Genomic DNA, 22,507 nt, shown 5'->3' on the forward strand with positions numbered 1-22,507 from the left:
AGAAAAAAGAAAGATAAAAGAAAGATAGAAAGAAAAAGATAGATAGAAAGAAAAAAGATAGAAAGAAAAAGAAAGATAGAAAGAAAAAAGAAAGATAGACAGAAAAAGAAAGAGAAAGAAAAAAGAAAGATAGAAAGAAAAAGATAGAAAGAAAAAAGAAAGATAGAAAGAAAAAGATAGAAAGAAAAAAGAAAGATAGAAAGATAAAAGATAGAATATAGAAAGATAGAAAGAAAATTAGAAAGAAAGAAAAAAGAGAAAGAAAAAAGAAAGATAGAAAGAAAAAAGAAAGATAGAAAGATAAAAGATAGAAAATAGAAAGATAGAAAGAAAGAAAAGAGAGAGAGAGAGAGAGAGAGAGAGAGAGATTTAAGTTATATACTTTATTATTTTGATGTCTTTATAATTATTCTATGTGTTCCAAGCTTTGGCAATATTGTAATATGTACAGTCATGCCAATAAAGCGTTTTGAATTGAATTGAATTGAATTGAGAGAGAGAGAGACTGATCTGTGTGATGACGCGTCTCGCGGAGTGTAAACCGGAAGTGTGTGTGTGTCGAGCGCGCGGTGTGTTGTGGGCCGGTTGGCCGGTGAGATCTCGAGCTGTTGTGTCGTGATGAAGATGATGTTGATCACCAGCAGCTGCTTTCATTCATATATCAGGTATTTAATATCAGTGTTCTCGGGTGTTTGACGAGCTATAATGGCGCTGAAGCGGATGTTTTGATCATTAGCACACATGCTAACAGCACGAGATTACGAGTAAACACACATTAACAAACACAACAACACATCAAACTGATTAAATACCGCACAAATTACACCTATATGCACTTAAAGGCTTGTGTTAGAAGTATAAATGTTTTTTATTAGATGTTTATATGTTAATTAAAGCGAGTAAGATGGCGTTATTAGCGCTGACATAGATTATTTTACTCTTCTTGTCATTTTAATCATGTTTTATTAATATTTATTATGTCAAAATACTAAAACATAATGTCTTACATCTTTAAATCTTCTTTGATCTGTGTTAAGAGACAACTGTAATAGCTCGTAATAATATAATAAATAAAACTGCCTGAAATATAGAGCTAATAGTTAATTAAATGAATAAAGTGTGGGTCAATGTGAGGTAATGATTTGATCTGGTCATCACTTCTGTTTGTCAGCACATTTATCTCAATGAATGAAGGCTTAGAAAGAAGAATCATGTATTGAGACTTATTTCTAACCTCACTATTATTTATTTGTATTGGAGACTCTTTGTATTGTTTATATCTCTTAACTGGTACCTCATACATAAATGGAAATACTCCCCAGCAATCTCTATTAACATGATTAGTAAATATCCACAGTAATCACAAACTGGAGAACTAATAGAAATTCATTGGTCAAAGGTGTGTGATACTGCAGAATGATATAGTGTGCATAGCTGGTGATTTTGAGATCTGGCAGCAGTCGAAACTGCAAGCTTTTAGAAGTGAAACCGCTGCTCTTTCGATTCTCATTCTTAAAAAGAAAGCATTAGAAAGCGATGAGTGTCGGTCTTTTCATCTGGCATGCAGAAATGTCCAGTTCAGCTCATTTGCAGCCATTACAGGTCTTTAGTGTTACATGATGGATCTGAATCCTGCCTCTTCTGAACCAAACACTGATCCAGAGTCAGACATGTCAGCTCTTAGATGCTCAGCAGAAGTAGTTATCTGGTCGCTCAGGTGTGAAATCGAGTCCTGTGCAGGTAAAACATCTCATCTGTGTCTCAGTAAGCATGCTGTGAGGTGTGAACATTATTCTGTGGGGTTAAAACACAACCCTGTGTGTATATGAATCAATCTCTTTATATGTTTTCATTATGACTCCCTGTTTATGTTTCTATGTTTAGGCTGAAAATGTAATGAGATAAGATACCATTTTTGCAATATTACTAATCCAATCAGGCTTTGGCTTGTGGAGGAATCTAGCTCATCTTTTCTCTAAAGACAGATACTTTCAGGATGCCATTATGAGTATTTATATTTTAAATGTAAGAATAAATGTTAATATTTTTCATCCCTTTGACCGTATTCGATACATATTTGCATGACATTTGAAATCATCACATGATTCTCTACTTTTAACGTCAATCCGTGAAGAAGCATGCACGCAACATGGGCGCACATAGGATAAGCCAGTAAGAACTGCGGTTAACAACGATTCTTACGCCATTTATGACCTTACACTGATAAAGGAACGCCATTTATTGTGTTGCATGGCCACTTGTGTTGTCTTAATTAGAGCTGTACCAATTAAGCCTGTCGCGATTGTTAAATAACCATCTGATTGCGGTTATGTGAGAGAACTGCGATTATTGGGCATTCTAATTCCAATAACATTTTAATGCCCAAATAACTGGATATTTTTTCTCCCCAATTTGGAACGCCCAATTCCCAATGTGCTCTAGGTCCTCGTGGTGATGCAGTGACTCGCCTCAATCCAGGTGGCGGAGGACAAATCCCAGTTGCCTCCATGTCTGAGACCGTCAATCCGCCCATCTTGAGGGCATGTGTATCTCAGCGAGTATTGACGCTGACTATCACCCCTGGAGTCGCGAGTTTGAATCCAGGGCGTGCTGAGTGACTCCAGTCAGGTCTCCTAAGCAACCAAATTGGCCCCGTTGCTAGGGAGGGTAGAGTCACATGGGGTAACCTCCTCGTGGCCGCTATAATGTGGTTCTCACTCTCGGTGGGGCGTGTGGTGGGTTGTGCGTGGATGCCGCGGAGAATAGCGTGAAGCCTTCATGCGCTCTATGTCTCCGCACTAACACGCTCAACAAGCCACTTAGGAGACCTGGCTGGAGTCACTCAGCACACCCTGGATTCAAACTCATGACTCCAAGGTTGGTAGTCAGCGTCAATGCTCGCCGAGTATTGCCAATCCGCGCATCTTATCACGTGACTCGTTGTGCATGACACCGCGGAGACTCACAGCATGTGGAGGCTCATGTTACTCTCCACGATCCACACACAACTCACCACACGCCCCATTGAGAGAACCACTAATCACCACCACGAGGAGGTTACCCCATGTGACTCTACCCTCCCTAGCAACCGGGCCAATTTGGTTGCTTAGGAGACCTGCCTGGAGTCACTCAGCACGCCCTGGATTCGAACTTGCGACTCCATGTGTGATAGTCAGCGTCAATACTCACTGAGATACCCAGACACTTTAATATCTATTTATTAGCTCTGAAATGGCTATGAACAGTTTTTCCAGATAGCCAAGTAGATTCAAATGAAGTATAATATTTAAGCATCAATAGAACAATACATAGTGTTAGACTTCGGTGAACATTTTGAATATAAAGGCAGTGGAATGTAGCTCTACTATCCCTAAAAACAGGTTCTTCCTGTGCTGTGAGGGAGTCAGGGTTTCTTCTAAAGCGTCTGTTGTCTTCTATCTCAGTGTGAGGGATGTGCAGTGATGTCCTCCAGACAGGGCTCATCTCCAGTCCCTCAGTCCAGCGGAGGAGACACCAGCGATAAGCTCTTCCGCAAGCCCAGGGACCTGCCTGCATCCTCCAGACACTACCGAACACCTCACTCCCTACCGGACGTCTGTCCCAAGGAGCCCACTGGTCAGATATCATGAGTTCAGCAGTTTTCCTTTGGATTTAAACAAATATGTATATACTATGTTTAGCTGTTATTTGTAAACTATATCTCCAAAAATCCCCCTCTGTACAGGTGATGGACGTGCCCTCTGTGATGGCCCCTCCGTGGTGGCCGACCAGCATCGCTGGACTGTGTATAACTCTAAAGTGAATCTCCCCGCGGCCCTGAACGACCCCAGACTGGCCAAGAGAGAGTCGGACTTCTTCACTAAGACCTGGGGCGTGGACTTTGCTGACACTGAGGTCATGCCTTCATTCTACCTGCCCAACATTAGCCGAGAAGACTTCAGCTCATACCTGCAGGACACAGCTCAGGTGACACGCCATATGAATTATTCACACACGGAGAGATAGAGTGTGAGAGTGAGTTGTCTGAAAGCTGAAACAGATTGAGGGTCTCGTTCTGTTTAGTGTCAGTTCTTAAGCAGCAGAAATATAATTTATTTTGTCTGTCTCATGTTTATTTTGTCTGTCTCATGTTTATTTTGTCTGTCTCATGTTTATCTGTCATGAGAACATGGGCTCGTCTCCAGACTATGTCAGTTATTTTGTCTCTGTGGTTTTCTAAAGGTTACGAGACAGTTTCTTTCCACCGGTGATGGTTTGTTACTCATTTCTGAAGAACAACTCTTAAGATACTATAAAGATTATTTTGTCAGTTTCCAAATAGTTTTGTTCTGTGTCTCGGAGATGGAAAGGCAGATCTGTGTGTTTGACATATTGCACCGCTCTCTCCAGGGGTCCCATCACATGCCACAAAGTAGTATTGTCAAATTTTTACACTTTTTTTGTTTTGTTTTGTTGCGCAAGCAATATAAAATTATATATTAATATAGATAATTGAACAGCCTCTCACATCCCTTGACAAATCTTTTGAAGAAATAAACTATGGTCTTTTGAGGTGCATGTGCACGCTTCATGGTAGCTTTGGAAGTGTCTCACAAAAACCTAGCTAGCATTATCCAATCCTGCTTAGAAAATAGCTCAAATGTGAATCAACAGCCAATATTTGTTTGATTACACTTGACACATTTTCGCCGTTTATCAAGTTAAGTTAGAGTATGTTGGCTACTACACTCATCCATGCTGTACACATGTACGGTTAAATGTTAGTCTTTTAGAATAATACAATGTTCCAAATAAATGGTAAATGTCTAAATCTCAATATGTATTACAGTTAGCTATTTTATCCTCTCACATTTGTTGCTCATGCTTCTCATCTTCTCCAGGCGGGAAATATGGCCGCTCTGAAGCAGCACATTCAGTTAAGCAGCAGAGCAACCAATTGATTTTGACCAATCACAGCTATTCTAATCACAATGCTAATGGTAAAGTCAGGACTGGATCACATATGTGGGTTCTATTTTGAACCACCAGAGCTAAAAATGCAGGTTAATGAAGCTGAAATAATGGATAAAAGTAGTATTTCCATAGCAATTCTGGTGGCAGTGGACATGCACGTCTCTCACACCGACTGTGTTTGTGTGTTTCAGAGGGAGAAGATTCATGAGCGCTGTAAGAATATCTGTCCGAACAAAGATGATCAGTTGGTCCCTACCATCACAAATAATCATGGTAGGATTTACCAGACTTTTAATGAAATTTACTTGCAAATTATCACTGCAGCAGCAGACAAACACAAGCAGGGCTACATCTTTGGTGTGGTGTGAAAGTGTTGTTTATTTGGGGAATTGAAATGCGTTTTTGTCACACATTTGTTCTGTAGATAAAGCCAGAGCCGAACTGGATCAGGTGCCCAAGGTAAGTGCAAATCATTGATGCTCCGTTTTTCAGCATGAAAACAATATTTAAAAAATAAAAAGATTGTATTTAAAACTAAGTCCATTTACGCGCAAGTTATATAGCAACGTAAACAAAGATCGCAATGGACTGTGTTTACGCGCAAGTTATATAGCAACGTAAACAAAGATAGCAATGGACTGTGTTTACGCGCAAGTTATATAGCAACGTAAACAAAGATAGCAATGGACTGTGTTTACGCCAGCAAGTTATATAGCAACGTAAACAATGATAGCAATGGACTGTGTTTACGCCGCAAGTTATATAGCAACGTAAACAAAGATAGCAATGGACTGTGTTTACGCGCAAGTTATATAGCAACGTAAACAAAGATAGCAATGGACTGTGTTTACGCGCAAGTTATATAGCAACGTAAACAATGATAGCAATGGACTGTGTTTACGCGCAAGTTATATAGCAACGTAAACAAAGATAGCAATGGACTGTGTTTACGCGCAAGTTATATAGCAACGTAAACAAAGATAGCAATGGACTGTGTTTACGCGCAAGTTATATAGCAACGTAAACAAAGAGAGCAATGGACTTGTTTACGCGCAAGTTATATAGCAACGTAAACAAAGATAGCAATGGACTTGTTTACACGCAAGTTATATAGCAACATAAACAATGATAGCAATGGACTGTGTTTACGCGCAAGTTATATAGCAACGTAAACAATGATAGCAATGGACTGTGTTTACGCGCAAGTTATATAGCAACATAAACAAAGATAGCAATGGACTTGTTTACGCGCAAGTTATATAGCAACGTAAACAAAGATAGCAATGGACTTGTTTACGCGCAAGTTATATAGCAACGTAAACAAAGATAGCAATGGACTTGTTTACGCGCAAGTTATATAGCAACGTAAACAAAGATAGCAATGGACTTGTTTACGCGCAAGTTATATAGCAACGTAAACAAAGATAGCAATGGACTGTGTTTACGCGCAAGTTATATAGCAACGTAAACAAAGAGAGCAATGGACTTGTTTACGCGCAAGTTATATAGCAACGTAAACAAAGATAGCAATGGACTTGTTTACACGCAAGTTATATAGCAACATAAACAATGATAGCAATGGACTGTGTTTACGCGCAAGTTATATAGCAACGTAAACAATGATAGCAATGGACTGTGTTTACGCGCAAGTTATATAGCAACATAAACAAAGATAGCAATGGACTTGTTTACGCGCAAGTTATATAGCAACGTAAACAAAGATAGCAATGGACTTGTTTACGCGCAAGTTATATAGCAACGTAAACAAAGATAGCAATGGACTTGTTTACGCGCAAGTTATATAGCAACGTAAACAAAGATAGCAATGGACTTGTTTACGCGCAAGTTATATAGCAACGTAAACAAAGATAGCAATGGACTGTGTTTACGCGCAAGTTATATAGCAACGTAAACAAAGATAGCATTGGACTGTGTTTACGCGCAAGTTATATAGCAACGTAAACAAAGATAGCATTGGACTGTGTTTACGCGCAAGTTATATAGCAATGTAAACAAAGATAGCAATGGACTGTGTTTACGCGCAAGTTATATAGCAACGTAAACAAAGATAGCATTGGACTGCGTTTACGCGCAAGTTATATACCAACGTAAACAAAGATAGCAATGGACTTGTTTACGCGCAAGTTATATAGCAACGTAAGCAATGATAGCAAAGGACTGTGTTTACGCGCAAGTTACATAATGTAAACAGATCACGAAGGACTGTGTCTGTTTGCAGGCTTGTTATATAGTTACGTAATCAGATACGTCCTTGTTTGGCTCTCCATTTAGTGGAGACCCACTGACCCTCATATCCCCTGACTGACCACTGGCTTAGTCACCAGTATCATTTTAATACAACAGTGGCTCTAGAGAGCCAGATATCTTTACACATCTGTTTATCTCTCTCTCTCTCTCTCTTTCTCTCTCTCTCTCAGATCTTCATGAGGCCTGAGTTTCAGCTGAATGACCCAGCCACATTTAATGCCGTGTTGCCGTGGTCTCACTTCAGCGTCGCCGGGGGGATGAACAACCGAGATGTTGCATCATCACGGTTACTGCAGGAAAAGGTTGTTGTTTTTCATTATTTGTCAGAACATCCCATAATATCAACAGCCACTAATAGAAACTCTTAAATATTCATCATATCTTTTTTTTTGCCGTAGTTGAGTCACTACCTGGACGTGGTGGAGGTGAATATTGCACGGCAGATCTCTCTTCGCTCTGAGGCGTTTTTCCATGCCATGTCATCTCAGCACGAGCTCCAGGACCAGATGAGAGAGACGGCTGATGCCGTTGCGAAGCTTCGGGCTTGCACGGCCGCCATCGACCGGGTAATGTGTCGAGGGCCGATACGTGCCCTGCGGGACGCTCTGACCCGTGACAACTGTATTAAATTACACAATAAACTCAAGCTGATGGCTGCAGTGCACCAAACGCAGCCCACAGTGCAGTTACTGCTGTCCACCTCAGAGTTTGTGGGGGCACTAGAGCTCATCGCCACCACCAAAGAAGTACTGCAGCAGGAACTGCAGGGAATTCATAGCTTCAGGTGAGCACACACTCAAACGCATGTCTACGAGAAAACTTAGAAACAAGATTTTTCCCTCTTAACACTTTCTGTCTCTCTATGCAGACATTTGGGTTCTCAGCTCTGTGAGATGGAGAGATTAATCGATAAAATGATGGAGGCTGATTTCTCCACATATGCTCAGAGTGATCTCAATCGACCCTTTGAGGAGGACATTCAGGTCCTGGAGAAGGTCAGACATTGTTTATACAATAGTGTTAAAGGTATAGCTCACCCAGAAATGAAAGTTCTGTCATTACAACCTTTATGGAGAAGAAATGAACACATGATTTAATTTTTTGGTGAACTGTTCCTTTAAATACTTCTTTTACCATCCGAAAAACCCAGGCATGATATTCAGTTCTCGGCCATCTGGCTGTGGTTTCTTCTCATGTTGTTTCAAAGGAAAGTGTGAAACAACATGTAAAGAGAAATCAAACTGGATTGCCATTGTGACATCACCGTGTTCACAAACAAGCGTCCACAGCAGCTGTTTCACAGTGAATCAGGTCATGCTAGTGTTGAATGTAGGCGTGTGTGTTGGTTTGAGGTTTACAGTCTGAGGTTTTCTCATACAGGTCACAAAACCGTCTGCAGCATCAAGAAAGGTTGGGAGACGTTTATTTCATGTCCTAATTCCCACACTGATGAACCGACCGAATGTTTTCTCACCCACTGATCTCGTTCAATTTCCTTCATGAAAACAACCACAAATTGTCTACAGGCCATGCTTGCAATCAAATGATTTGGAAACAATTAATTGGAAAACAGACAAATAAATGTCAATTGGAAATATAATCAAGAATCAAATCTTATGTTTAAATGATGTGGTATGATTTGTCTGATATCAGGTGATGTTTGATTCGAGTTATTGGTTTCTGTGATGATGCATTAATATCTGTATATTTCTTACAGGATCGTTTGCAGTCTCTGGTCTTCGGTTTGTTGAGACAGAGGAAACTGGATTTCCTGGATATCTACAGTGATGAGATGATCCGCGCAGCCAAGAACATCGTACGGCAGGTACAACATTTTTGTCCGAGATCTTGTGTTGATGACGGGAGAGTCGACCCACTCTCTAAAGGCTTCTCCAGAACATCCCAAAAACTTTCAATGGGGTTAAGGTCAGGACTCCTCTTGTTCCCTGAACCACTCTTTCATAATCTGAGCACGATGAATCTTGGCATTGCCGTCCTGGAATATGCCTGTGCCATCAGGGAGGAAAAATAAATGTATGGGATATCCTGGTCATTCAGGTAGTCAGCTGACATCATTGTATTGGCATATAACGTTGCTGAGAGTCGACCTGCCCGATTGAAGCAACCCCAGATCATCACACTGTCTCCAGACGCTTGTACAGTGGCACTATGCATGATGGGTGCTTTATGTGCTTCCCTTCTTACCCTGATGCGCCCATCGCTTTGGAATAGGGTAAATCTGGACTCATCAGACCTCATGACTGTTTCCCATCACTCCACAGTCCAATCTTTATGCTCTTAGCAAACTGAAGTTGTTTTTTCCGATTAGCATCACTAACAAGTGCGTTTCTTGTGGCCACAGATGTTTAGTCCCAATCCTGTAAGTTCTCGTCACATTGTGCGAGTGGAAATACTCTTAATTGACATATTAAACAGCCGTGAGTTCCTGTCGTGACCTCACCAAGCATTTTAATGATCTGATGGTCCTTCCAGGTTTTAATAAAGCGTTGGACAGTTCTTAACCCGATTCCAGTGATTTCAGCGTCTCATTAGTTGCTTTCTTTGCTTGATGCAGGTCAATCATTTGCCCCTTCTGTAACACGGTAGCATCTTTCCCACGATCACGGGATTCGTCTAACGACATGATTGTTTAAGAAATGAGAAGTTACACACTGCATCAGCGTTACAAGAACTGTTGCCATCTGAAACATATTAATCACTGCAATAATGATCCAATCAAAAACTCTTAAAGATCTGCTTATTTATTTCCAAACAGCGTCTTTTTGGGGGGGACCAGGCAGTGTATATAAAAGTAGTGCTTCCTTCGTACTGCCTTTCACAGATTTAAATTTAAAAAATCATTGTACAATAGCGTCTTTTAGCTGTAATGGGAGGGGGTCTGTTCTGGTAATGCCCTATTCAAAGCCCTATTCTTAACATAAACAAGCTGTCGATTACTTGAAATTTCGAGGTTAAGTTCAACCTTTGAACCTGTTTTTCTTATGAAAAAAGTTGCACTATGCATAAACGACAACATCTAGGTTTAAAAATGACAAAAATAATATATATATATATATATATATATATATAATCACTTTTAAAAAAAAAAATGTTCTTTTTGGGTGAACTATTTCTTTAATAACGTCATGCATGCAAAGCGCCAACCAATGCATTGAGTTGTAACGACAAGATTTAGCAGTGAAGCAGTTTCAATGTTGCCCACAGTAGATTAATGCACAAAGGAAAATTGAATTGCAAAAGACCCCAAACCGATTAATTTGGCTTTAAGAACTTGTTTCGGGTATACTATTCGATGCCGGATCAGAAATCCTAAAATATTGCTTGATGATTTACGTAGTTAACTATGAAAATACATAAATTTATGTATTTTTAATTTTACATGACATACCACATAATACAACTGGTGCTCAAATTAAAAATGTAGCTTTGTGTTAACAGTTATTGTGCTAACCGATTAGCCTACTATGCTAACAGTTTATCATACACTCCCTCTGGATACTATGCTAATCAGTTAGCCTGCTAAGCTAACATATTCCATGTAGGTTACTTCACCTAATCATATCAAAAGGTTGAATTTCATGCTATATGTTATTGCCATATTTTCTTGACTAAATATCCAATTGTCCAATTGTCAAATGGTATACCGTAATAATTTAAAATTAAAGCTGCAAGAAGCGATGAAAGCGCACCCTGGTGCACGTTGGGACGGCTGTGCCAGGGGAATATCACTCCAATTTATTAGCACTTAAATGTTGTTAAGAGTGTATCATAGTGTTAAACATGTCATTTCCTGTTGCCAGTAGGTGGCGCTATGACTATAACTCAATATTGGGACGTAGATGTATTCAGGCCGGGACTGTTATCAAACATGTGGAGTTTGGGGCAGATTGGACATTGTATGTATGAGTTATAACAACTTCCTGTTTTATGGCGAAACATCAAATTTGTCAGACCGTCACACGTGCAGTGAAAACTCAAAAGCTTCACAATGTAGCATCGCCAAGGCCTTTAAATCAGAATACCCAAATATGAAGTAGATCTCATGAAATCTCTAAGAGGAGTTTGTTAAAGTATGAATCCTGGAAATGGCAAAAATTGAAGAGAAAAATCTAAATGGCTGACTTCCTGTTGAGTTTAGGGCATGGGTCCAAGAGACTTTCTTGTAGGTATTGGCATGTTACACATGTGTGCCGATTTTCGTACATGTAGGTGAAATGTAGCGTAAAGCGCACATCGTTGAATGTTTGTAGGTGGCGCTATCGAGCCATTTTGCCACTTCTGATGTGTCTGCAAAGTTTTTTTTGGAGTTTTCGAGAATGTTTAGGCCCTCAGAAATGCGAAAAAATATATAAACTCCTAGAAGAACAATAGCGTCCGCGCACCATCGGTGCTCGGGCCCTAATTAAAATCTAATTAGTTTCATGGTCTGATGATTGTCTTTTTTCTCTCTCAGTGTGTTTTGAATTCCGTGTCCCAGAACAGTGATATTGATCCCAACACTATCAAGTAAGTTCAGATACAATCAGCATCATTAACACTTATGCTAATAATAGCGCTGATTATCACGGCTGTGTGTGTGTGACTCAGATTGCACGAGCAGATGCGCTCAATGACGCTTCAGCTGTGGTTTGATCTTCTGAAGGATATCTTTGAACATTTCATCCTGTTCCTCAAGAGAATCAAGGTAACAAAACTACACTCTCAAACTATTCTCAACCAAAAAACGCACATATAGCGCAATACACACTACTGAACCATCGCCAGTGAAACTCAGCACTCCTGTTCAGTTGTTTAATTTTACAATATTTATAAGACACTGGCTGTCCAAAATCTGTGATTGTTGGATCTTTCTCTTCAGGATCATGAGTTAATACACACTTGTGTGTTTGTTTGTAGGCCACACTCAGCATCATCCGAAACGTCGTGTTGGAAGTGCTCGACAGCAGCCAGAGAAGTCGATTGGCTGATGTTGCCTCGGCTGTGAATCATTCTGACGGCAGGGCCAATGAGGATGACGAGGAGGAGGAGTCAGGAGGCTCCGCCCTTCATTCAGGAGAGACAGCGCTTGCATATCTCACTCACGAGGGGCTTTTCATCAGTGATGCATTAAATGAAGTGGAACAATGTAACAGCACGGCTGCACACGCGCATTTGAAAGCGCAAACGCGTTTAGAGGCCTGCGGGAGCGACTCGGCTTCCGCGACTACTGAATCTTCCTCCAGCAGGGAACATAACACCAACACTACCTCTTCACTGCCCATATGGGGCGCTGCTGCAATGTGAGTTAGCTTGGTGTAGCCTTTAAAGGGTTTTGTTGCCTTTTAATAAGTCTACTTATATTGTTGCAAAAGGCTTCTTGCATTTGCATTTCTTGATAATTTTCCACCTTGTCGAAGCCATACTGTTGTTCTACAGTTTTTTTTAAATCCCTAAACCGAGGCCAACATTACATTTTGACATACATGTAAATAGGTGTTGCCTATAAGCCGCTTTTTCGCTAATAACTTCACGAAAAATAACATACCATTTGTCACATTACTTATAGGAGGGGATTCCCTTTATAACGAGCCCACACACAACGTAATCGGATGCATAGATCATTAGATAATCCACTCGAAGCACAATGTGCACACAGAACATAATGTGCTAGCTGGCTAAAAACACATCAGCTTTCTAGGATCAGATGACTTCATCTGTAAAGATGACATCATTATCTAGTACATTTTACAGCATCATTGAACGCTGAACCAATCATATTAGGATTCAGATCGCTCCAACCAGAGGTGAAAGTCATCCAAATATGGGCAGAGAGGATCGTTCACTGTAATTACATATGTTCACCAGGAGATGGCGCCAAATACATGACACAGACTCAATGATGACTCAAATGACACAGAATGGAACTGAATGAGATCTCGTTACTCATGCGTGCATGCACTGGAGAGAGTGCAAACCTTTAGTCATTGTTATATTGGCATGTTTAATTAGTTCTTGTGTACAATTGTTTTTATTTTTTGGAGCCGTTTTTGGACACTTGGATAAATAATTTTTTTAATTCTATAACTTTTGATTGCCTTGTCGTATCGCCACAAATTTTTACTCTGGTACTCGTGACGTAATTAGGAGGGGGTGGCAGTTTTTCATAGGGGAAAAAGTTCATGTTTGGCTCAATTTTTTTTTTTGGCTCAGTGTCTCAAAATTTTTCATCTATATCTTTAGAAAATATGAAAAGTAATCTTTTAAATGATGATAAATCTTGGTAAAAAATGGTAATCTTTTGGTTTTGTGTCGCGTTATAAGCCGTTAATTTTGGCCACTGAAACAGGAGATCTTTAAAAACACCTTCAGACCTTAAAGGGTTAAAGTTGCTTTAAGGGTTAACAAGGCTTTTTCAGGCCAACATCTTGTTTTAAATTCAAATATAATTGTTTTGTATAATAGTAATGAGAATTTGTGGGGAAAATCAGCTTCATATTTTTCTTTTTCTTTTGATGTGAAATATGACCCTGACATGGTCTTGACATGTCTTGTGAGATTCACCCTTCCATTTGTCCTTGATATGACCCCTTTTGAGATCCTCTGTGTGGCATTTTTAATAAATATCACGTTTATAGGCATTATACCAACATTGAAAGCATTTTACCCATTCATCTCTCTCTCTCCCTGGCAGTAGTGAGGATGTGATGCCATCTGATCTTGAGTTGGGTCGAGTGGCCAATAACATCCAAGAGCTGCTGTACACGGCGTCAGACGTCAGTCACGACCGCTGCGTCAAAGTGCTCATGACCCGAGCCAAGGTACACACACAGTCTTTAGTCATGAACATACCTGTAAAGGGACCGGTTTGATCTGTTTGTCAACTCATTGTCAATCAAACTCTCAAATCCACAAAAGCAGAAAACTCCTTAAAACATGACGTAGTTCGCCTCTGCCTCTATGGATGAGTAGATCAAAACGTAGTACAAATATTTATGCAGTCGCTAGATGATTAAGAGTCTCTCCCTCTAGTGTTTGAATGAACAAGTCTCTGTGTCTCTGTGTAGGATGGCTCTCTGGAGCGCTTGAGTTCGTCAGAGTTTGTGTGTTTGAGTCAGACAGTCGAGACTTTCGCCAGAGACACTGAAGAGCTGTGTGGCAGACGCAGTGTGAGCCTGAGGGGGGCGCTGCAGAGTCAGGCAAACCGCTTTGTACAGCGATTCCATGAAGAACGCAAGAATAAACTCAGGTGGAGTCCGATGCGAGATAATCACACACATATAGTGAGCAATGTATGATACGTGTGCACTAATTCTGTGTGTGTGTGTGTGTGTGTGTGTGTGTGTGTGTGCAGTCTGCTGTTAGATAACGAGAGGTGGAAACAGGCGGAGGTTCCTGCTGAGTTTCAGGATCTGGTTGACTCCATGGCTGATGGACGCATCAATTTGCCTGAACGCAAATCCACAGGTACAAAACTGCCCTTTATTAATACAATATATTAATTTCGGGGGGCATGTGTATCTCAGCGAGTACTGACGATGACTAACACCCCTGGAGTCGCGAGTTTGAATCCAGGGCGTGCTGAGTGACTCCAGCCAGGTCTCCTTAGCAACCAAATTGGGCCGGTTGCTAGGGAGGGTAGAGTCACATGGGGTAACCTCCTCGTGGTGGTGATTAGTGGTTCTCTCAATGGGGCGTGTGGTGAGTTGTGTGTGGATCGTGGAGAGTAGCATGAGCCTCCACATGCTGTGAGTCTCCGCGGTGTCATGCACAACGAGTCACATGATCAGATGCTCGGATTGATGCTCTCAGAAGCGAAGGCAACTGAGACTCGTCCTCCGCCACCCGGATTGAGGCGAGTAACCACGCCACCACGAGGACCTACTAAGTAGTGGGAATTGGGCATTCCAAATTGGGAGAAAAGGGGATGAAATTAAAAATAAATAAATTGATGTTGTTTCTTTAATCCACAACAGGGTGCAACAAATCTAAATAAACCAAAAACTCTCTTTTATATTGTTTATTATTGCACAGAACACAACTGGCTGTCATCAAAAGATCAATTCATTTTAAACTAACCTGCATTAAATGAAAAAATCAAGATTTAGCCAGTTCATATTCTCAAATCTTAAGGAGAAAAGGAAATGAAGAAACACTTCAATAGACAGTTCTATGTTAAGTTTGTGTTGCATGTTGTACCAGTGCCACGGTGTTACTGCGCCACTCAAGCTTCATAATACCTTCGTAATATTACTAATTCATAAGTAATATTCCAACATATAGTAGCTGTAATCGGCTGAACGGCTGGTTTTGAAACAGACGGAGCGCAAACGAATGGGAAAGAATGTGGGGATTGTTTTTAAAATGCGTTACTTGTGCTGCGAGACGCCGATTAGGCCAAAGAACTACTTAAAGGGCCATTCGCACTGAACGCGTTTTTTGTTTGTTTTTCTATGTAAACATGCGCTAGGCGGACATCTTTGAATGATGCGTCGCGTTTCAAGGTTTTTTAAGTTAAAAAGGACTTTAGCCTTTAAAAACCTGCGTTCTGTTAGATTGCAATAGTTGCGCCGCGTCAAGAAGTCATCGTCAGTACTTGACACACTTCCATACACACATTTAAGACGTTTATCTTAAATGCAACAAATATTCTAAAGCACATAACTGGTAATCAGAAGGTTGCTGGTTTGATCCCCACAGTCACCACCATTGTGTCCTTGAGTAAGGCACTTAACTCCAGGTTGCTCCGGGGGGATTGTCCCTGTAATAACGGCTCTGTAAGTCGTTTGTTCAAGTATATGAACACAAACGCATCTTGCAACGCAAGCTTGATTTCATGCGTCATTGTGTTCTGAAATGTGTCCGACCACAAGTCATAACTTAATGCAGCTATGCGTTGCATTCTCACCATTGCCACAAGGGGCGCTATAGTGTCATTGAGACTGAGCATTTAAGTTTGTTCCTGCCAAGGTAATGCAAGAACGCACGTAAAGCTTGTTTCGGCCTTTGGTCAACACTGAACACGTTAAAACTGTGCGATGTGACATAATCACAGCCAATCCAAAAGTATTTGTTTAATGTGCAGTTTTGAGAACCTGAATTTTGGACCAAAGAGAGTTGGTGGGGCAGGACCACCTGACCCGAAACTGCAGAAATGGAAACCAAGTGATCGACAGAATGGCCTGTGTAGAGGTAGTGTGCGATTCTGAATTAAGCCAGTGTCCTGTCGGTTGTCGCTTTACTCTGTCTCGTCTGGTTAGGACTCGATGTTACAGTTTATTATTTAGGTTTTGAAAGTCAGACTATAATTGTTTTGTTTTCTCTCAGGCTCTGAGGACAGGAAGCCCAGTGACTTCCTGTGTGTTGATGGGCAGAAGTACGCTGTTGTCGGGTAGGTTTTCATAAACAAAATCATCACAGGAACTTTTGTCCCTCTTGTCCCTGTGTGACCTTTGCCCTCTGCCCTCTGATAGGACGGTGCTGCTGTTGATCCGGATGTTTCTGGAATACTGTCAGTGTGTGAATAACATTCCCTCCATCGCCACAGACATTCTCACACGCCTCGCTGACCTGCTCAAGGTGTGTGTGTGTGTGTGTGTGTGTGTGCGTGTGTGTGTTTGAGAGAGATCTGACATTCATTTTCATCCTAGACTGCACTGTGACATCACTTGATTGACAGGTTGTTTTTTTGTTTCCATGGTAACAGCACTTCAACTCTCGGAGCTGTCAGCTGGTGTTGGGGGCTGGAGCTCTGCAGTTGGTGGGACTGAAAACCATCACTACCAGAAACCTGGGTGAGATATCTCACGATTCAAGGGATAGTTCATCCAAAAATGAAAATTGTTTTGTCTTTTACTTGTCATTTAAGTCCCAAATCAGTATTCAGTTCTTTCTTTGTGATCTCCTCAGCTCTGGTGTCTCGCTGTCTGCAGCTGGTCATTCACTACATCCCAGTGATCCGAGCACACTTTGAGACCAGACTGCAGCCCAAACAGTACAGTATACTGCGACACTTTGACCACATGACAAAGGTAAACGCACAAACATATGCATCAGCACCACTCACTTATGTCTGTGACATTAACATGAAACATGGTTCTCCTTCTTCAGGACTATAATGATCACATCTCAGAGATCTCTGCTAAACTGGTGGCCATCATGGACAGTATGTTTGAGAAAGTGCTTTCTAAGGTAGGCGTCAACATTCAAGTACATTGAGTAGTCACAGATTTCTGCAGTATCTTCCAGATTAACTGTAAAAGCGTTGTAATTTGCAGACAAATCTGAAGTTTTCTAACAGGCAAAATTATAGCACGGAATAGCGAAGTATATTTATTTGACATACATGTTACATAGAAACCGGTGTTCCTTATAAGCCGCTTTTTTGCTTATAAGTTCACGAAATATAAATGGAACACAAAAGTCACATACCATTACTTAGGGGAGGAGATTACCTTTAACACGAGCCCACACACAGCATAATCGGATGCAAAGATCATTTGATAATCCACATAATGTGCTATTTGGCTAAAAACATGTTAGCTTTCCTGGATCAGGTGACTTTACAGCATCATTGAACACTGAACCAATCATATTAGGATTCAGATCGCTCCAACCAGAGGTGAAAGTCATCCAGATATGGGCAGAGAGGATTGTTCACTGTAATTACATATGTTCACCAGGAGATGGCGCCAAATACATGACACAGACTCAATGATGACTCGATTGACACAGAATGGAACTGAATGAGATCTCGTTACTCATGCGTGCATGCACTGGAGAGAGAGCAAACCTTTAGTCATTGTTATATTGGCATGTGTTCTTATGTACAATTATTATGTTTTATTTGTTTGAAGAGGCTTTTGGATAATTGGAGACGTTTTTGGACACTATGATTAGACTTAATTATTTTTGTTACGCTATAACTTTTGATTGCCTTGTCGATCGACACAAAAGGAATTCTTATCCAATCCCAAACACATGGAAAATCATGGAAATTCCTTGGTCAAAAGGAGAGGGAACCCTGAAATCATAAAACCATATTCGTGACTCTAAATTCCAAGATGATTATAAAATATATTTTTTACCTTGAAAAATATGGCGAAATACTATTTTATCTATTTGGAAAAGAAATGTTAGTTTTGCCGTTTTGTTACTTTGTACGTTAAAGCACAAGAATACCTTTATGGTGGTAAATCTGAGAAATCATGAAGGAATATACAACAGATGACTTCATTAAAAGCAGCATTATAATATTTACTGATATGATCATTTGACTATTGTGTTTTATTAAAGCTAATGTGATCGGTGTAATAACTCACTTGAATGTAGGTCAACTGAACAGTGTTTTCTCTCTGCAGTATGAGGTGAAGGCTCCAATGCCGTCAGCGTGTTTGCGTAACGTGTGTAAACAGATGGCCAAGATGCATGAAGCCATTAATGAACTCTTACCAGAGAAGCAGACACAGGTGTGACATCACATATGATACCTGCTGAGAGTGAACCAACCACTCCAAACTCATGAGATTCACCGTGTGTGTGTGTGTGTGTGTGTGTGTGTGTGTGTGTAGATGCTGTTCTTACAGATAAACGCCAGCTTTAAGCTGCATGTGAAGAGACAGTTGGCGCGATTGGGAGTTATAAATGATGGCGGACCCCAATATGGGTGAGTCGTCCTCTGTCAGGGTGAATCTCACAAAAAATGTAAAGAACATGTCCAGGTCATTTTTTTTTATTTTTTACACCAAAACGAAAAGAAATGATAAATGTATTTTTGCATAAATAAAACAAAGCCCCTACTATTTAAATTGTTTATACATTTATACATCACAATAGTGTTTGTTGTACTACCTTTATGCTTAAATAAGCATCAATAATTTTTTATCTCAATCTAAATTATTCCAAAATACATAAATCATGCAATTTAAAACAAATATAATTACTTCTCTACTATGGTGAACATGTTTTTCATTTCTGAGTTTTTTTTTTGTTTGTTTTTTTGGTGCTTAAAGTCTAAAATGTCTAAGTGGTGTAACCTTCCAGAGATGGAAAAAATAAAAGAAGCTGAAATTGTTTAAAAATAGAAATGTTGGCATTCGAAATTGACCAACCGAGACAATAACGAAGGTGGTCGAATAGGCCGATAACTGATGGTCGATAGTTTATAAAATTGATATATAGAATTCGTTTTAAGGACTTTTAACTACAAACTAGCCCAAAATACACTTTATTTCAGGACTCTTATTTTGAAATGCTGGAGAATTAGCTCAGTTTGAATGCTCTGTATTGAAAGGTGCTGAAAGCGATTCTTTTCATGGAAAGGTTTGCAAAAACTATTCCTACTCCCTAAAAGACATTAATGAAATAAGTGTTGAGATATCTCACTCTGTGAACACCTGCGGACATTGACGCTTTCTACCTACCTGTCAATCATTTTGGTCGTTCTCATATTATTGAGGCTTAATGCCATTTTTATGCCATGTTGTTCATAACAGTTGTCAGTTGAGGGCGCTGTTTTACTGCTCTTTTTTTATCAACCGTTTCGATGTCAGTCTCAATAAAGATAATTTGGTATCAGCTTTTTGGAAGAGGAGGAGTGGCTAATTCAACGGCTCCGTCTCGCTTACAGCACCTTTAAATATTTACCAAATCAAGCTTTTATAGCCTAAATTCTCCAGACTGAGAATTTTATGTACAGTGCATCCGGAAATATTCACAGCGCTTCACTTTTACACATTTTGTTAGTTACAGACTTATTCCAAAATGGATTAAATTCATTATTTTACTCTTAATTCTACAAACAATACCCCATAATCACAACGTGAAAGAAGTTTGTTTGAAATCTTTACAAATGTAGTAAAAATACAACAGGCTACACGTATTAATGCAAAATATAATTTCTTATTACGTTCTTTTGATATTGGGGTAAAATGTGACCTGGATATTTCTTCATGAGTTTCTCCCATTAACTCTTGATTTATTGATTTGTTTTCTCTCGGTGCAGGTTGGTGATGGTGGACGTGGCGTTTTACTCTGAGAACGTTCAGGCTTTGCGCTCTCTGGAGCGATTGGACTTAAACATGCCTGAGATCTGGGAGCAGAAGAGGTGATAACGGGCCGCTCCTCCTGGCCAATCAGGCTTCTTGGCCACGCCTACCATCACGGTGACCCCGTCTCGGAGGAGGAAGTGAGGTCAGTGGGGAACAGGAAGGAGCAAGTGGACAGACTCAAGGTGTTGTTTTTATACCTCTGTGAAACTGGATTCCTCCAGCGGCACCCGACGCTCCGCCCGCCGCCTCCACCAATCAGAACGCAATCGTCTGGGCTCGTTAAACGCGGAGGTCGCTGGTGATGTAGAAACGTCTCTCCTATCAGTTCGTACCCAGAAGGTATCAGAGACCAAATCAGGACATGCTTGTGTGATTGACCAATCCGGTCGCAGCTGGGAATTGTGGGAAATCGGTTTTGTTGTCTAAAGGGGAGATGCATCCTCAGTGCCTCCTTCAGTACCGCCACTACAGTGCAATTATCCATTCACGTGCAGTTCTGTCTGATTGTTGGTACCCAATTATTTAATCACTGTCGAATGAAATAATGAATGGTTATTTATTTCAATGTATATGTCGTTGATTGATTTTCGGGTGAACTGGAGAACTTGTACCTAAAAAGCAGTTTTGAAACACTGACTTATTATGATTTTTGGTTTTCATGTTTGTTTATTCTTGTTCATGTTGGGCAAATCAATGACGTATCAAAGCTATGGAGAGGTCAAAGGTCAAGGATGGTAGACCAAGGTTATTACGCAAATCTTTCTCATCTTTAAGCATCTTTTTAGGATTATTTATATATATATATATATATATATATATATATATGAACCGACCCATGATATTGGCTACGCTAACTCCCAGTACCAAAATATATTATAATAATAGTGGATGATGGAAGTCCTCTTAAAACACAGTAATTTGACATCAATGCATGTAAAATAAACATCTAAAAGAGTCCTCATAGCCCCTGTGTTAAACCTGGTTTCCCGTCTTGTGCGATGGTTTTAGGTCTCTTTATTGGAACCTTCTTGAACAATCATGATTATAAGTTCAATCCCTTTCCACTGTAGTGCATTAAAGTTATTTCTCTGACCTCCAACCCCTTGAAGAGGTGTTTGTGTGTTGCTGTGGGCATCTGTCATTCAGTAAGATCTTATTTAAAACCTGTGCTGTCCCAATAAAAAGTGCCTACCATTTATTTGATATCAAAGACGACTACTGATCAGAAATATACTGATGGGGAAATATCGTGGCATGCTTGACCATTCAAAGTGTGGTATTTTTATTATTAATAAAGCCACAGTGAATATATAAACACCTGTTGTTCATTTTATGTAATGCATTTGAATTAAACTACTGGACTTTTTTAATCACTTGGTACCATGATAGTCGGCTACTCCAATATGCATCAGAGAAATCCATGGTATTACAAGGGGCCGTTCACACCGAACGCGTCCTAAAAAGAATCTAGAGACAGTTTCAGAATCCCTCTACCTTCAAGGTTAGCAAAACATACCGAAATGCAGCGGTACACCGGCGAGAAGACCAATAAACTGCTTTTGTGAGGAAACGGCTAATCACTTAATGAATTGACCACCTGTTTGGTAATGTTTGACATGTTTTACACTAAACAATCTTTTTGTTATTAACTATGTGTGGCGCTTACTATGATAAAATTGCTGTTTTATAACAGAAGTCACGGACAATTTTGCGATCCATCCACAAACGGTGACTTGCTGACGTAAGACGCTAGTTGACGGTTACGCGGAAGTTTTGTATCTCAGAATGGAAGAATCTCTCGTTGATTTTTAACGATATCTTGTTTACCTCTAAAGATAGACCTTCTGTAAACTCAGAGGTTGTTCTTCGATGGTATATGTCTTTGTTGAAGACATCAGTCCACGTTATTTCTACTTAACTGTTTTAACCCGTGTGCGACCTTCTGGACGTTTTTGTCTTTTTCGATCAGTTTGGCTGTTAATGCCAACGGCACAAATTTTGGCAAAGGTGTTTATTTGTGGGAGAATTTTTATATTTCGACCTCAGTTCTATAATACATCTATAACACACAGAATAGTCACACTCGGGACCTTCAGGACAAACATGTCCCCATTGAAACCCATTAAAACTGCAATATTTGATCTCTGTGCCATTAAAGCATAAAATCACAAATTCTAGGATATTATTCTTTCATTCCGGATCCCTGGATTCAAAATTTTAATTTATAATATTTTCCACCA

General features: G+C 40.1%; 1 protein-coding gene across 3 annotated transcripts; it reads left to right on the forward strand.

Annotated features, from left to right (window-relative positions):
- Nucleotides 1-538: 538 nt before the first annotated feature.
- LOC127643988 (vacuolar protein sorting-associated protein 54-like) lies at nucleotides 539-21,618 on the forward strand. 3 transcript variants are annotated; one of them, XM_052126966.1, is made up of 23 exons: nucleotides 539-665; nucleotides 3,444-3,615; nucleotides 3,725-3,966; nucleotides 5,145-5,226; nucleotides 5,378-5,412; nucleotides 7,392-7,523; nucleotides 7,620-8,005; nucleotides 8,090-8,216; nucleotides 8,939-9,046; nucleotides 11,696-11,748; nucleotides 11,830-11,926; nucleotides 12,139-12,521; nucleotides 13,916-14,039; nucleotides 14,286-14,467; nucleotides 14,573-14,685; nucleotides 16,546-16,609; nucleotides 16,692-16,797; nucleotides 16,925-17,012; nucleotides 17,128-17,249; nucleotides 17,329-17,409; nucleotides 18,579-18,686; nucleotides 18,789-18,883; nucleotides 20,222-21,618. In XM_052126966.1, the coding sequence occupies exons 2-23, from the start codon at nucleotides 3,462-3,464 to the stop codon at nucleotides 20,325-20,327; spliced, it is 2,988 nt and encodes a 995-aa protein (XP_051982926.1). In that variant the 5' UTR covers nucleotides 539-665; nucleotides 3,444-3,461; the 3' UTR covers nucleotides 20,328-21,618. The 3 variants fall into 3 exon arrangements, with proteins under 3 accessions (XP_051982926.1, XP_051982925.1, XP_051982927.1); XM_052126965.1 differs by having other exon boundaries at nucleotides 13,913-14,039; nucleotides 20,222-21,617; XM_052126967.1 differs by lacking the exon at nucleotides 539-665 and having other exon boundaries at nucleotides 3,500-3,629; nucleotides 13,913-14,039.
- The last annotated feature ends 889 nt before the right edge of the window (nucleotides 21,619-22,507 follow it).

Source organism: Xyrauchen texanus, chromosome 5, assembly GCF_025860055.1.
Source record: "Xyrauchen texanus isolate HMW12.3.18 chromosome 5, RBS_HiC_50CHRs, whole genome shotgun sequence".
Lineage (NCBI taxonomy): Eukaryota > Metazoa > Chordata > Actinopteri > Cypriniformes > Catostomidae > Xyrauchen > Xyrauchen texanus.